The 13,175-nt window shown below is 47.9% G+C and overlaps 1 protein-coding gene across 2 annotated transcripts in view; it reads left to right on the top strand.

The window, feature by feature from the left end:
- Positions 1–13,175, top strand: part of LOC139049426 (uncharacterized) — a 114,245-nt gene that overhangs the window by 14,582 nt on the left and 86,488 nt on the right. For both annotated transcript variants that reach the window (XM_070524741.1, XM_070524742.1), the window contains exon 2: positions 11,579–11,854. In XM_070524741.1, the coding sequence (XP_070380842.1) occupies positions 11,579–11,854 (276 nt within the window). The remainder of the gene's footprint in view (positions 1–11,578; positions 11,855–13,175) is intronic.

Raw genomic sequence — 13,175 nt, forward strand, 5'->3', positions numbered from 1 at the left:
TGTGTTCGTTTTTGCTCGTTCATCGGCACAGTGCCGTTGTTTCTGCCGAGCTTTCGGCGTGCGCGTCACGAAAAAAAAAAGAAAAAGCTCGATCGTCGTGAACACTGACCGAACAAATGAGGCCTTGAAGAATGGGGACCGCGTACAGAGACTGGCGGAGCTTCTGATGGGTGGTTCGAGGTCTGGAGCCGGGATTCCTGGCGAAGTAGGCGTTTGCATCGCCATTCTTTTGTTTCTTGCCTTCCCTCGTTTCATCGCTCTTCTTTTTTTTATTATTTGTTTCGCGCTTCTTTTTGCGTGTATGTCTGGTTTGTTGTGGGGATGCTTTCGCATCTCACGCGCTGAGGGCGAAGCGAAAGTCGCTGGGCGGGCGTGGAGGATCTTCCTGAGTGAACCAGGATACGAGGGCAGGGCTGCCTTCGACGCCTCGGGCTTTTGATATCACGTTCTTTGTTATTTCTTTGAATAGAAGGAACCCGAAAAATTCTTGAGGAGAAGTGCGGGGGCGAGGAGCTGGTTGGTGGGGATGACGTCACACTGCGTCGACTTTTCCGGATACGAGCCACAGGCAGCGTAATGTTGAAAACGAAATTAAATATTAGTAGTACGTGGGGCGCAGGAAACGCAAAACACGGAAAGAATGGGTGTGTGTGCCGCGCCTGTTGCGTGGAGAGAGAGGGGGGGGGGGGGGGAAGGGTAAGGAGATTACTGAAAGGCAAGTCTTCTGTTTGGCACTCTCGAATGCAACTGAATTCCGGGGTCTTATGCGCCAAACCCACGGCATGATTATGAGGCACGCCGAAGTGTGCGGGGGGGGGGGGGGGGTCTCTCCGGATTGATTTTGATCATCTGGAATTCTTTAACCTGCACCCAATACACGATGCACAGGCCTTTTTGCATTTCGTCCCCATCGAAATGCGGCTGCCGGGGCCAGGATTTGATCCCGCGCCCTCGGGCTTGGCTGCGCAACGCCAAAGCCACTACGGTGTTACAAAAGGGAGAACAAAAGAATGAAAGAATAATAAAGAAAACATTCTGCAGAAACCATCGATGATGATTATCATTTAAGGCCGTGGCCGAACGCTTTTATAGAACTGTTCGCTTTGTTAAATGGATGATGCAGTTGAAGGCGTGTATTTACTTAGCGAGGACATTTAGTAGCGTTGGTTGTTTCATTGCGTAATTCTGTAGAGAGAGAAAGTGTGATTGTGAAGATGAAGAGGCGCTATTTTCTGCAACCCTTTAGCGATCACGACACAGCGCCTTGGTGAAGGGGTGGGGGGATGTAAGGGAGAAAGAAGAGGGAGAAGGTCGAGGCGTTCACAGAGTCCTTGGCCAGAGAACCGTTAGCCAGTACAGATGTAGCGGTACTTGAGCCCTGTCCTGTAGCCACCACTTGGGGAAGGGTGTCAGAAAAAGGGGAGGGTTTGTTCTTTCCGAGCGCTCCACCCCCGAATTTAAACCGCCGGACACCACAGAGCTCTCGCGCGACAGCATGTGCTGGCGCCACTGTTGTCAGCCGTATGGTAATTACAATACCGTAGGGTATTTTTCGCATTTTTGCTGCTATAGGCCGGGCCGTAGGGCGTTCGGCACTTTCTTTCTTTCTTTCTTTCTTTATTTTTTTTGTATCAGCTTTCGTGAATGCTCGTGTGTATCAGCTTTTTTGTGAATCAGCTTTCGCTGCGAGTGGCTGGAACTTAGAACGACAGAAAGCTGAGCTAGTTGGTAAGGATTCATTATGCAAACTAGAAGTGAGGCGTGCAGACAGGACACAAGAGTAGAGAAGTGGACAACACGAACGCCGACTATCAACTGAAGGGAGCACTGAGGCGAAAAATGAAAGAAGACACAAAACTCATCTGTGCATGCTCAGGAATGGTAACACCACGTGTCAATCGGGTACACGTGCTGGCCTCTCACGTAGACCAGCACGTGTACCCGATTGACACGTGGTGTTACCATTCCTGAGCATGCGCAGATGAGTTTTGTGTCTTCTTTCATTTTTCGCCTCAGTGCTCCCTTCAGTTGATAGTCGGCGTTCGTGTTGTCCACTTCTCTACTCTTGTGTCCTGTCTGCACGCCTCACTTCTAGTTTGCATAATGGCTGGAACTGTAAATGTCAGCGTTGATCGAATAGGAAATAAGTGCGTTTTATACTTTATCCAAAGAATGTGTACTGAGCAAAAAATATTTTCTTTAGACTCGGGACCTAGTTAACAGGTGCTCCTGCTTTCGTGGCAAGTTCCTTTCAGGCATGCAATACAATACAATTTGCAGAATTAACAGCTAATATTCCTTTACTGAGCCTTCTTCTTTGTTACCATGCCCAAAAAGCGCTTGTGTCCATCTCTGCCACTACAATCGTGTAAACCTCGTCCGAGAAGATACTCCTGCTTTTCAGGATTCTATAGTTTCCTTGCTGGTGGAAGCAAAACCCCGCGCAGGTTCTGAAATGCGCAAATTCTAGCCACGAAACACTGCTTTACAAATTTAACAGTCAACTACAAAAGCTTTTGAACCACAGTATTTCAGGAAACGTTGAATTTCCGAGCAGCCTGTAGCAGTAGCCAGTAAAACTGCATACGACGATGCTGCTGTAGCATGTACTAGTAGGGGCCCCAAATGCGAATTAGTTAAAACTTGAACGAGAAGTAGATGGGTAGGGTCAAACGTAGGGTCAAACGTAGGGTCAAGGGGGAGGCCGCGTATACGGTAAGGAGGGTGTGTGTGCGGGGGGTATTTATCTGTCTTCTTTTCTGAAGTGGTTGGCAAAACTGGCTGGCAAGTCCGGCTGTTCACTACCATAAAGGAATATGTTTAACAAAGGGAAATATGACCGTGTTGTTGTCGCCCCTTTCCTGTCTTCACAGCTTTCCGGAATAGCCCTGGATGATTAAGGAATTTTGAATAAATATTTATTTCACCGTTCCGCATCAAGAACTCATCGGTTCGTGAAAACTGCGTTTGCGTCGAAGGTTTATTATACTGATGTATTTACTGTTCGCCTTCGGCACACGCTCTGTAACTCAGTTACGGGAGTGCGCGTGCTATTTGCTTTGGCGGGCCAACTCGACTGGATAAATCGTACAGAGTGACTTTGTATGCGCTGTGTAGGAACACTGTTATTACACAGAACTTTTCTCTTTTCTGAACTAATCGCCAGTGGATAAGGAATGAGACGCGTCATTGATGATACGTGCATATACTCACTGACGAAGAATATCTGTGTATAATCGAACGATCAATAAGTTAGCACGGTGACAATACGTGAGTGACTCTGTTTCTCTTTCTCTCTATCTCTCGCTGTTATCGAATGCGACAGGTTATTCCTGATCATTCGAACATTTGTGAATTGCCGAAGCCAGGACAGCGATAAGATGTGCTAGCATGAACGCTGTAATGTTGTTTGGCTTCCTTTTTTTTTTTCTTTCTTGCTGGCGATCATTTTTCACAGGCTCACCATCTTACAACGTTATTGCTCGCGCGAGCCACGCTTACTGTACCCGAAATTTATTTAAGGTTGTTGCCAGTTCTGTAGCAGAAGAGACTGTTGTCTAATTAGATCCGCACGTGCGACGCGAATAGTGTCGTACATTCTCGAAGGTACGCGTACCACTGATTACGCTGGTGCGCGCAGATAGGAGGAGTCACGTGTAAATAGCGAGCGTGCTTGGCGCGCTGGTTCAGATTCGACGAGCAACGACTGTGCTCGCCGCTATCGTTGTGGTTCAAGTGTTGCTTGTTTCCATGGGCTCGAGTTGGTCCAGTGAACAGCTACATTCTCAACCGCCCACTTATTCCGGTGCTCGACTCCTGCCAATCGCTGTACTCACTGTTTTGAGGCGTCCAGTTTTGTCGCTATCGTTATATGCTTCGCGCATGCTGACGCGCGCGATAGTCAAAGAAGAAGGCGAACGCGCGTCGATGTCCGGCATATTTTCAGTCACGTCATAAGGTGACCGGACATGTCGTCTGCTCGCAAAAAGATGGTAAGCAGACGGGGGAGCAAAAGAGAAAGAGAAAAAAAAAAGCCTGCGTGTGTTGAACTGAGACACTTGACCTCTATATTTGTGCGAGGATGCTTTGGAGGCAGCTGAGCACTCACTGTACTTTCTCTTACAGAAACCGTTATTCCCATATTTCAACTGCAATCCTGCGACCTGTATCACCAACGAGTTCGTGACATGCATCATCACTGCCGCGCCGTTGTCTTTTCTCATTGTTCACGTATCCCGCACGGTACAGTAAATGCGGTTGGTCGCGTATTAGTAACGTGAACGAGAACCTGAAGAAAGGACTTGAAGTATACCGCAGATGCATTAGTGGCGCACGATGGGTAAATAATTCATTGAAAAAATTATAATTTGGTTGTGTGCGTGTGTGTGTGTTGTGGCAGGTCCACGACATGATCATGAGACATGCCGCATTCGGGGACCCCGAATTCATTCTGCCCACTTGGTGTTCTTTAACGTGCACCCGATGCCCGCTACATGGACGCTCTTGCAATTCGTGCCCGTCGATTCGCGGCGCCTCCGCGGCCAGGATTTCAACCGGCACTCTCGGTTTTCGCAGCTAGCGCAACGCCAAAGCCACAACGCCACCTCGGCGAGTGCAGGATGGTTGAATTCTCGCGCTTTCTCTTAGTTATCCAATTGTCGTTCCTAAACGGCCGACAACATCCGTTAGCCTTCTCTGGAGTGCATGGGGTTAATGAGCTGGAGCCTTTGGTCGGAACGCTGTTGGTTGCTGCAAAGACCACGAATACGTAAACAGTTTAGGCGTGACAGTCGGTGGCCCATGCACAGACAGCTTGTGCATTCTCGTCGTTTTCGCCAGTGCAGGGTTGCCAACATAGTTCAGTCTGGTTGTCCTCGCTGCATTTCCCTTGTCACGTATATCTCTGTACGAAATGGTACACGAGTTACAGGCCGGAAATACAAAACACCGCTTCTTTTAAAAAAGAAAAGAAAGAACATGTTCGATCTTATACATGACCGTCCGCTGTCTATACGCACCGACACATATTTTTAAAGTATAATCCGCGAAATATAGGCCGCGCATTGCACCACTTTCGTGTTATCTTCATTCTATCTATTTGACAGTGTGTTCTATATAGACACTTCTGATATTTCTAAGGGGCAGTCCGCGAATTAAAATAAGGGAAGTGCGCCATCTTTATCTTATCTTCATTCCTTCTACGTGACACTCTGTATTCTATATGCGCTTTTCTTCATTATTTTTCATGGGAACGCCTTCAACTTGTCGAACGCCCTACCGGCGTCATTTCCTCCATTCCTCGAAGGTCAGCCATGAAAGGAGTATTTTGGGTCGACGCCTGTAGGCCTCGGGTGCTATAGGCGTATGCACGTGGAAGGTAAAAAAAAAAAAATGTTGAGTTTGAAAAGCACATCGATTCAAGGAAATCGTCCGGAACCTTACGTCCCCGCCTTCCGTCATTATTATTATTTTTTTCATTCCCGCCGCACATGCGCTGAGCTTCAGTATCATGCGCTCATCTATTAAAAAAAAAAAAACATTCGCATAGAGTAAACAGCTACGGCGACCAACTGCGTGATGGTTGTAGTGTTCAGCGACCGTGACGGAAGTCGTGCCGGTCTGCTCGTTTCCGCCGCTAGAGCGCGCCACCGCCGAAGCCCCGAAAAGCGCGGAGTCGGGCCCTTTTTGAATGCGCTTCAACGCCGAGTCAGGAAGGAACGCATAGAAAAACGATTTTTTTTTCTTTCTTTTCTTCCTTACGGCGGAAGTCCGAAATGACGTGTAGCTTTTTGATCAGAGCCGCGGCCCTGCGACATGAACTCAAGCGATGCGAACCCTTCCCCCCCCCCCTTCCACCCCCCCACCCACACAAATCTCTCCACACACCCCACTCACGAATCCGCACGCATGCAAACGTAATCACGAACGAACACGCCGACTAACAAACACGTGTTCAAACACATGCACATACGAATTCTACTAGTTTTGCCACTCTCCGCAGTTAACTTTCGAGGGTCGCGGTTCCTGTCATTTCTCTTGCTTCTTTCGTTCCCCGTTTTGCGATGTACGGCCGATGTTTTCGAACGCAAAGTGGTTGCATCTCTCCCACGCCTAGGCTTTCCAGCCAGAAACCCGATTACGCAAGCCATAACTAAGACGCATTTGCGCTTCACGGGTTGTTAAGTCGATCGCCGTAGGCGAGGCGGCTGTCGCACATATGCTGTCGAACTGCTCAAATCTTGGGGACGCCTTGAATATTGAATTAGATACAGGGAACGCGTATTAGTCGCCTAGCCTACAAGCGACATACGTTCAGGTAGCTTGACGTCGAACCAGGACAAAGAGCACACAGCAGCCTTGTTTCAGATGTTTTTGCAGTAAGCGAACGTAATGCTGAAAACGTAAATTTTTGTAAGCAAAGTTTGCATTTTGAGTTTGTGAATGCAAACGAGCTCTGCATTTGGAGGCAAGATTTTGAATATATTTATATGTTTCATTCCGAGGGAAGCCAGTCCAAACTTCGTTCGACAGTCTTTAGATGATTTTTACTACATGCCTACAGATGTCTACGGAATGTTTACGCTGCCAGTAAGTAGCCTTACGCCTTTTGTGCACTTTATGTCAGGAGCCTTTTTTGTTCTCGACTTATCTACGGATTTGTAGACGACAGTATGTCATATATCTATATAATATATGACGACCTGTCGCCATATCTATTCTATGGACAGCCGGTATGTTTTATCGGGCCTAAAGGTCACATCGTCAAAGAGACAAATCAGTCGGCTTAAAATCTGTGTAGATAATGTAGACACTTTCTAAATTCATCTCTGTATAACACACTGCAAACGTTCAAATTACTTTGTTTGGTACAATATATTTGTTTGTCTTTTCCGTCCTTTTTTAAATCAGCGCCATTGTTTGTCAAGAACGACACCTTGCGTGCGAGGGAATCAAATCGTTAAATGCCCCATCCAACGTTACGCATCCGGTGCTTCTGAAGTGCGGTTATTTCACGTGCCGAAGTACAGTGACCTTATTCGGGTTTCATAATATCAGAGCTCCATAAATGCTGCAGCGTGTTTATGCCTAATATGCTGAATAACAACAAAAAGGAAGTGGGAAGGAAAACAAGTAAATCGGCGTGTCCATTAGACATTGTCATTGCATTGCAAGCTCAGCGCTTCGTCACGTTGCTTGGGCATCCCTCGACTCTGGGATCACAACAGCCGAGCTCAAGTTTCCACGCTTCCTCTCCGTGTCTGGAGCATGCGGGTGCGCGATCTCGAACAAAACGCGAACAATATTTTTTTTTTCTTCGCCGCGGCATCAAACGCTCCGACGCTCACGCGAAACCGAACACAATGGACGTGGTGCGGATCCTTCTCCGATCGGGTCAACGCCACACCGCGAGTCCATTAAACCACCGAATAACAAGCGCTCGCGATGCTATCTTCGGGAGTGGTTGGCGAACGGATCCCCGTGTATACCGAGCGGGCGCTAGGCCTAAGTGAAATGAACAGTCACTGTCTCAACTCTTCGGTCACGAGTTGCGTGTTCGGCGATGCGTGTTACTGCGCCATAAGTCAGGAGGAGGGGGGAAGGTGGGGTGGGGAGGGGGGCTCGAACGGAAGCTGCTGCTGCTGCTGATGGGAAGGGGGTGCGTTGTACTCGACTATCACGACGCAGCCATAAACGAAAGCCACACCGCGGCTCCTGGGGCGAGACACTCGGCTTCGGCGTCCACCCCCATTGAGCGGTGGGAATTCCGGCGACAATAGTAGCGGCGGCCTGCCGACGTTCAGGGGCTGCTGTTCAGGGGAGGCAACGACATGCGAGGAACGCCGTTTTGGAACGCTTACAGGTGCTCGTGTCGCATTTTTTTTTTTTTTACCAACCCCCTCTGTTGTCCATCGCCCTGCTGTCTCCGCCCCGACACCCTTCTTTCTGACGTTTGTTTCTTTCTCGCTCTCCTTTCTTCAGTTCTTTCACTCTCTACTTCTTTGTTTATTTATTCTTCTCCTTGCTACTGCTTCAAAGAGCAATCCTTACCCCTTTTCTGGCGCGGTCGTTCGTCGGGAGACGGTCAGTGTCCAGGAGCGGATGTTTGGAGAGGCGGGGATTGCATCGGAGGGTGCATCCGCATCACGTTCTTTCATCCTGCATACGGGAAACTGTTTACCGTCTGGCCTTCGACCAATGACGGCTAATTTTTATTTATTGCTACCTCAAAGAACCCCTCCTCCCAAGTTTCGAAGTATTATGGCTAGGGTATTTCTGCTGAATGATTCTTTCCGTATAAGAAAGAGTGGTAGGATGAGAGTAACAGTAGAAAGTCGGGTGGAATGTCGTTGCAACCGTTCGCTGTCTGTAAGAAGGATAGAAGCTTACCCGCGGCTGTTGTGGTTCAATGGCTATACGGCGTCCTGTCGCGAGGTCCCGGGTTCGATTCCCGACAACGGCAGCCGCGTTCCGATGAGGGCCAAGTGCAAAAAACGATAGTGTACTTAGATTCGGGTTAGGGGGTCAAAATTCATCCGGAGTCGTCCACTACACCGTCTCTCATAGGACCAGTGTTGCTATGGAAACTGAAATGTTACGTTACGAAGCAATCAAGTAATGAAAATGACACGTAATGCTAGTGTGCCTGGGTAAGCAGCTCTGGAGTGGCTTGTTGCGACAGGAACTGGCGATTAGCTGGGGTGATGACAGGACGGCGAAGCTATGAATGATACTGTTTTGTGAAATAGGCAGCGACATGTTCACGCTCGGATTTCAGGCTAGTAATGTCAGCACTTGATTTAAGATTTATTTATTTATTTATTTATTTATTTATTTATTTATTTATTTATTTATTTATTTATTTATTTCAGAATAATGTAGGCCAGGAGTTGGCCCGAGCAGGAGTGGTTACATCACGTAACCTTGTACGCTAGACTTAGGCGAAAAGTTCGAAGTAAATAAACATTGATGCACGATGCCGAGTAGATTCAAGAGCTTGTGACCGGCTAGAAAGATGATGTACCGAAATGGCGCATAACTAATCCAGTTCGGGATGCACCAGAGTTAAGACGCAACAGGTTGCGGTGCACGAAGAGTGCCACTGCGCAAGTAGACTAGAACGCAGTTGGCTTCGTTTGCCATGCGAACAGTGTAGACGACGTGCAGGACGACGTAATAATGTGATACGGTTTACCTATAAAGTACGCACATGCAGCGGCGACGGAGCACATTTCCAAAAAGTTATATCCATGGTGAAAGGAGAGAGAGATAAGATAATGCAAAGAAAGGCAGGGAGGTTAACCAGAGGTAGTTCCGGTTGGCTACCCTGCGCAGGGGGAAGGGTTAAGGGGGATAAAAAGAGAAACAGAGTGGAAGGCGGAGGAAAGCAAGAAATGCAAAGGCATATGCAAGTGAACTAGTTGACCTTGAACGACGGGCATGTTGATTGAAAAGTTTGACTACTGACAAAGAAACAGAGACACTTAAGGCAACATGCGGGATGCTGTTATGTTATTGTTCTCTCTCTCTCTCTTGCGTCCGCGTACCAATTTGAGCTCAACAAAAAAAAAGAAAAAAAAGCTCGTCTGTCTTACAAACTTACGATTTCGTGCACACATTGGGTGAATGCTTGACCAATGATTTTCTGGTTAACGTCCCTGCCTTCTCCCTTTCTTTCCTCCTCCTCCATCACCGATGGTAGCATCTAGCGCTCTAACCATTCGGCCACGATCGCACTTTCTGTTTTCTTTCTTTATCGACACGGTCGCACACACGCTTCTCTCGCGCCAAACTCGCCCATTCTTTTAAAAACGCCTGGCGCGTGCCTCACGTGACACTTTTTCGCATTCTTCACTCCTGACAGCTAATGCTTTGAGACGCTGTATTAAACTCGGCGCACATTTTTCCGTCGAGCGGTTACCTACAAAGTGGGTTAAGTTTACTTGTAATGCTACCACAGAAAAAAGAAAAGAAGAAAGAAACAGCGTCTATCACAGGGAACAGACGCTTGCTACCACAGGGGAAAAAAAAAGAAAGAAACAGCTTCTATCACAGGGAACAGAGCGTCTGTTCCCTGTTCACAACTTGAGCGGGGGGCATAATTTGACGCGCGAACGGCGACTGTCGTGGCGACGCACGATGTCTGCTACGGCGAGAGATTATTACATTCAGAGTGGAGCTCTCTTTGCGCCTGTCATTTCTGTGTCTGAGGAAAATTCCTGAGAAGTTGTCATTGCCTCCGAAACCACCCCACTCAACATTGTTACCGGAGACAGCGCTGCCAAGTCTGATGCCAGCCTTGACGTCAGTGTAAACACAAGGCGTATGCATTGGTGCGCTGCAGGCTCAAGGCCTGCAAATGATATCCAGAAATTAAGATAAGAAAATAACACGGAGTTGTTCCGAGAAGAGCGCCGTCAAAAACTTGGAGGAGATAATAAATTTTTAAAAAATTCTACCAGCAACGAAGATGCATGAAGTTCGGTGACCTGGCGACGCTTTAATTTTGGCGTCGACGAGAATAGTGGCACCAGTGTGAGGAAGCTGGGCAACTTCCTATAGCTAGACTGAGCTAAACCGCTGTATGCTATACAGGGAAAACACGGGAAAGGTGGGAGGTGGTCGCCTTGAAGAAAGGTTAAGTCCACTCGTCGAAACGTTGGCTCCCGCTTTTACCTTGTTCTCGTTTTGCTCGTTGTATTTGTATACAGCCTCTTATACAACTCGATTGATGCAATGTAAACTGACTCTTTTAGCGGTACATTTGATGTCCGGCGTGTGATGACTCCCCACGAAATCTCTCGGACACGTACAGAAAACCTTCGTTTATTGGCGCAAGTGCGAATCAAACCGGCGTCTCAGCGACCATGTATATTCGAAAGCCCGACACCAACTATACCAATACTGATGTGGTTGACGGCGCTCGCCATTGTTGAATAGACTCCTTCTTTCTTTAAGGCTTTTTACAGAGACGGCGCTGCGTTAAAGTTGCAATATTTTACAAATATAGTACATCATTTACGTGTCCTCTCTATTCGTTCTATTTTTTTTAGGATGTTATGAGTGACCTAATGCTCAAAATGTATTATTGTAAATGATTTCATCTGACAAATTTATCGCTGCGCCCCCCTCCCCGTTCCCTCTCTCTCATCCGCTCATTTAGCCTTTAGGGGTATTTGTGACTAAATAACTACAACTAATTCTCATATAAGTACAGAGGGCGCCACATTACGTGTAAATCTACGTAAAACTAAGGTGCCTGCAAGTCTGTACAGTAGCTCTACCTAAAACGTGCATCCACCTTACCCGTTAAGTTTCGTAAGCACTCCCTCCTATATAAGAGAGAGAGCGAGAGAGAGAGAGATGAATAGCAAAGGCAGGGAGGTTAACTAGATATCAGTCTCCGGTTTGCTACCCTACACTGGGGAAGCAAGTTCAGTTTCCCTGCGAGACCGTTTTCTATCTATCTATCTCTTCATTTTTTCATACAAGAAGATGTGTGTCCCAATGTTCGCTTCGCGAGCCACCTTTTCCCTCTGCACTGTACCTCATCCCGTATACCCTCTTGTCTCGTTCGCAGCGCCGGGCGGCAGCTGCCCCAACGGCCGGCTGACGTTCGAGCTGGTCACCGGCTACGTGTACAGCGCGCCGTCGGACACGATCGAGCTGAAGCCCGGCACGCTGCAGCTGACCGACTGCCTGGAGCACTGTCGCCGCAACGCGTCGTGCCAGTCGGTGAACTTCGAGACCGGCCTGTGCGTGCTCTTCACCTCGAGCGCCACCGAGCGGCCGGCGTCGCTGGCGGTCTCGCAGTTTCCCGTGTTCACACTCTACGCGCAAAAGATATGCCTCTTCGGTGAGAACTGACGCGGCGGGAATATCGAAAGCATTTCCTGTTGCTTCTACACTGCTGCTGTACTACAGTTACTACAGGTTCTATATCAAACAGTAATAGTATTAGTAGTAGCAGTAGTGTCAGCAGTAGCAGTGTCAGTGTGTAGTAGTAGTAGTAGTAGTAGTAGTAGTAGTAGTAGTGCTAGTAGCAGTAGTAGTAGTAGTTGTAGTGTCAGCAGCAGCAGCAGTGTAAGTGCGTAAATGCAGTGATAGTAGTAGCATTAGTAGTAGTAGTAGTATACGCTTTCGGAAGTAGTTGTTACTACACCTCCCAGGGTCTAGTGACGTAATAGAATTAACAACAGCAATTTTAAAATCACGATTATGTGCAGCTGAAAGGGTCAACAGCATACACAGACTGGGACATAGTGAGGAACAACAGGACACAGCGCGAGGACTGGACAAAAATAGCCATGCGCGCTATGTAGCAATCGTATACTGGTAGCCTCGTAAGTAGTACGTAACATGGAGACCAGCTGCTCCTAATAGCAGCGTAAACCAGAGGTGTTGTAACAGCCCTTTTTGTTTTTTGCCGTTGCACTAGTCGCTCTCTTTAATAGCGACTATCCATTTCGCTCTCATGCACCTGCCTCCATTGATTTAAGGTTCGAGCACACTGAAAGCTTCTCACTGCGCTCGCTTGCGTCCCTTGACAGAATCGTGCGTGTTTTGCTTGCCCACACCTGTAAAATATCTGTAAGTACACCGTGATTGTCGAAACAGCGATGAAGCTTCAGTAATAGCACCCCGGCCTGAACTATCTTTCAAGGAATTCCAAACTCCATAATCGTCCAAAAGAGGCAACAACTGCGGTTTCGCAAACGACATTTATCTTGGCCGGCAAATCGCTCAGCGTTCTCAAGTAATAAGTCCTGAAGTGGCGGTTGCAGTCTCGGCTACCTATAGAGCACGAGAAGCCGAAATGCTCCCTGCACGGCCAGAGAATGCTGCCCATAAAATGAGTTCACGTCGACGTTACCGAATCTAAACTAACGTCACGTCATGTCTTTCATAGAAAGCGGTCCTTTAGCTGCCACCACCACCTTTGGGACTTCGAGAAATAAGCTACCGTCAGCTCACTGGCTACTCAGCACTCCTGAATAATAATATGTTTAGCGCAACAGCTTCTGTCTCGGCTGCCCAGCGAGCGTAGACCGGCGTACGTTTATCAAATTCGCTCGCGGCAAGTTAGCGCTACAGGAGCTACCTATCTTCTTTCACAGAATGTGAGCCCGTGGCCACACACTGTGTCTGAATACCCCAAATTTTCATCCCGCGCTCCC

This window comes from Dermacentor albipictus, chromosome 9 (genome assembly GCF_038994185.2).
Source record: "Dermacentor albipictus isolate Rhodes 1998 colony chromosome 9, USDA_Dalb.pri_finalv2, whole genome shotgun sequence".
Classification (NCBI taxonomy): domain Eukaryota; kingdom Metazoa; phylum Arthropoda; class Arachnida; order Ixodida; family Ixodidae; genus Dermacentor; species Dermacentor albipictus.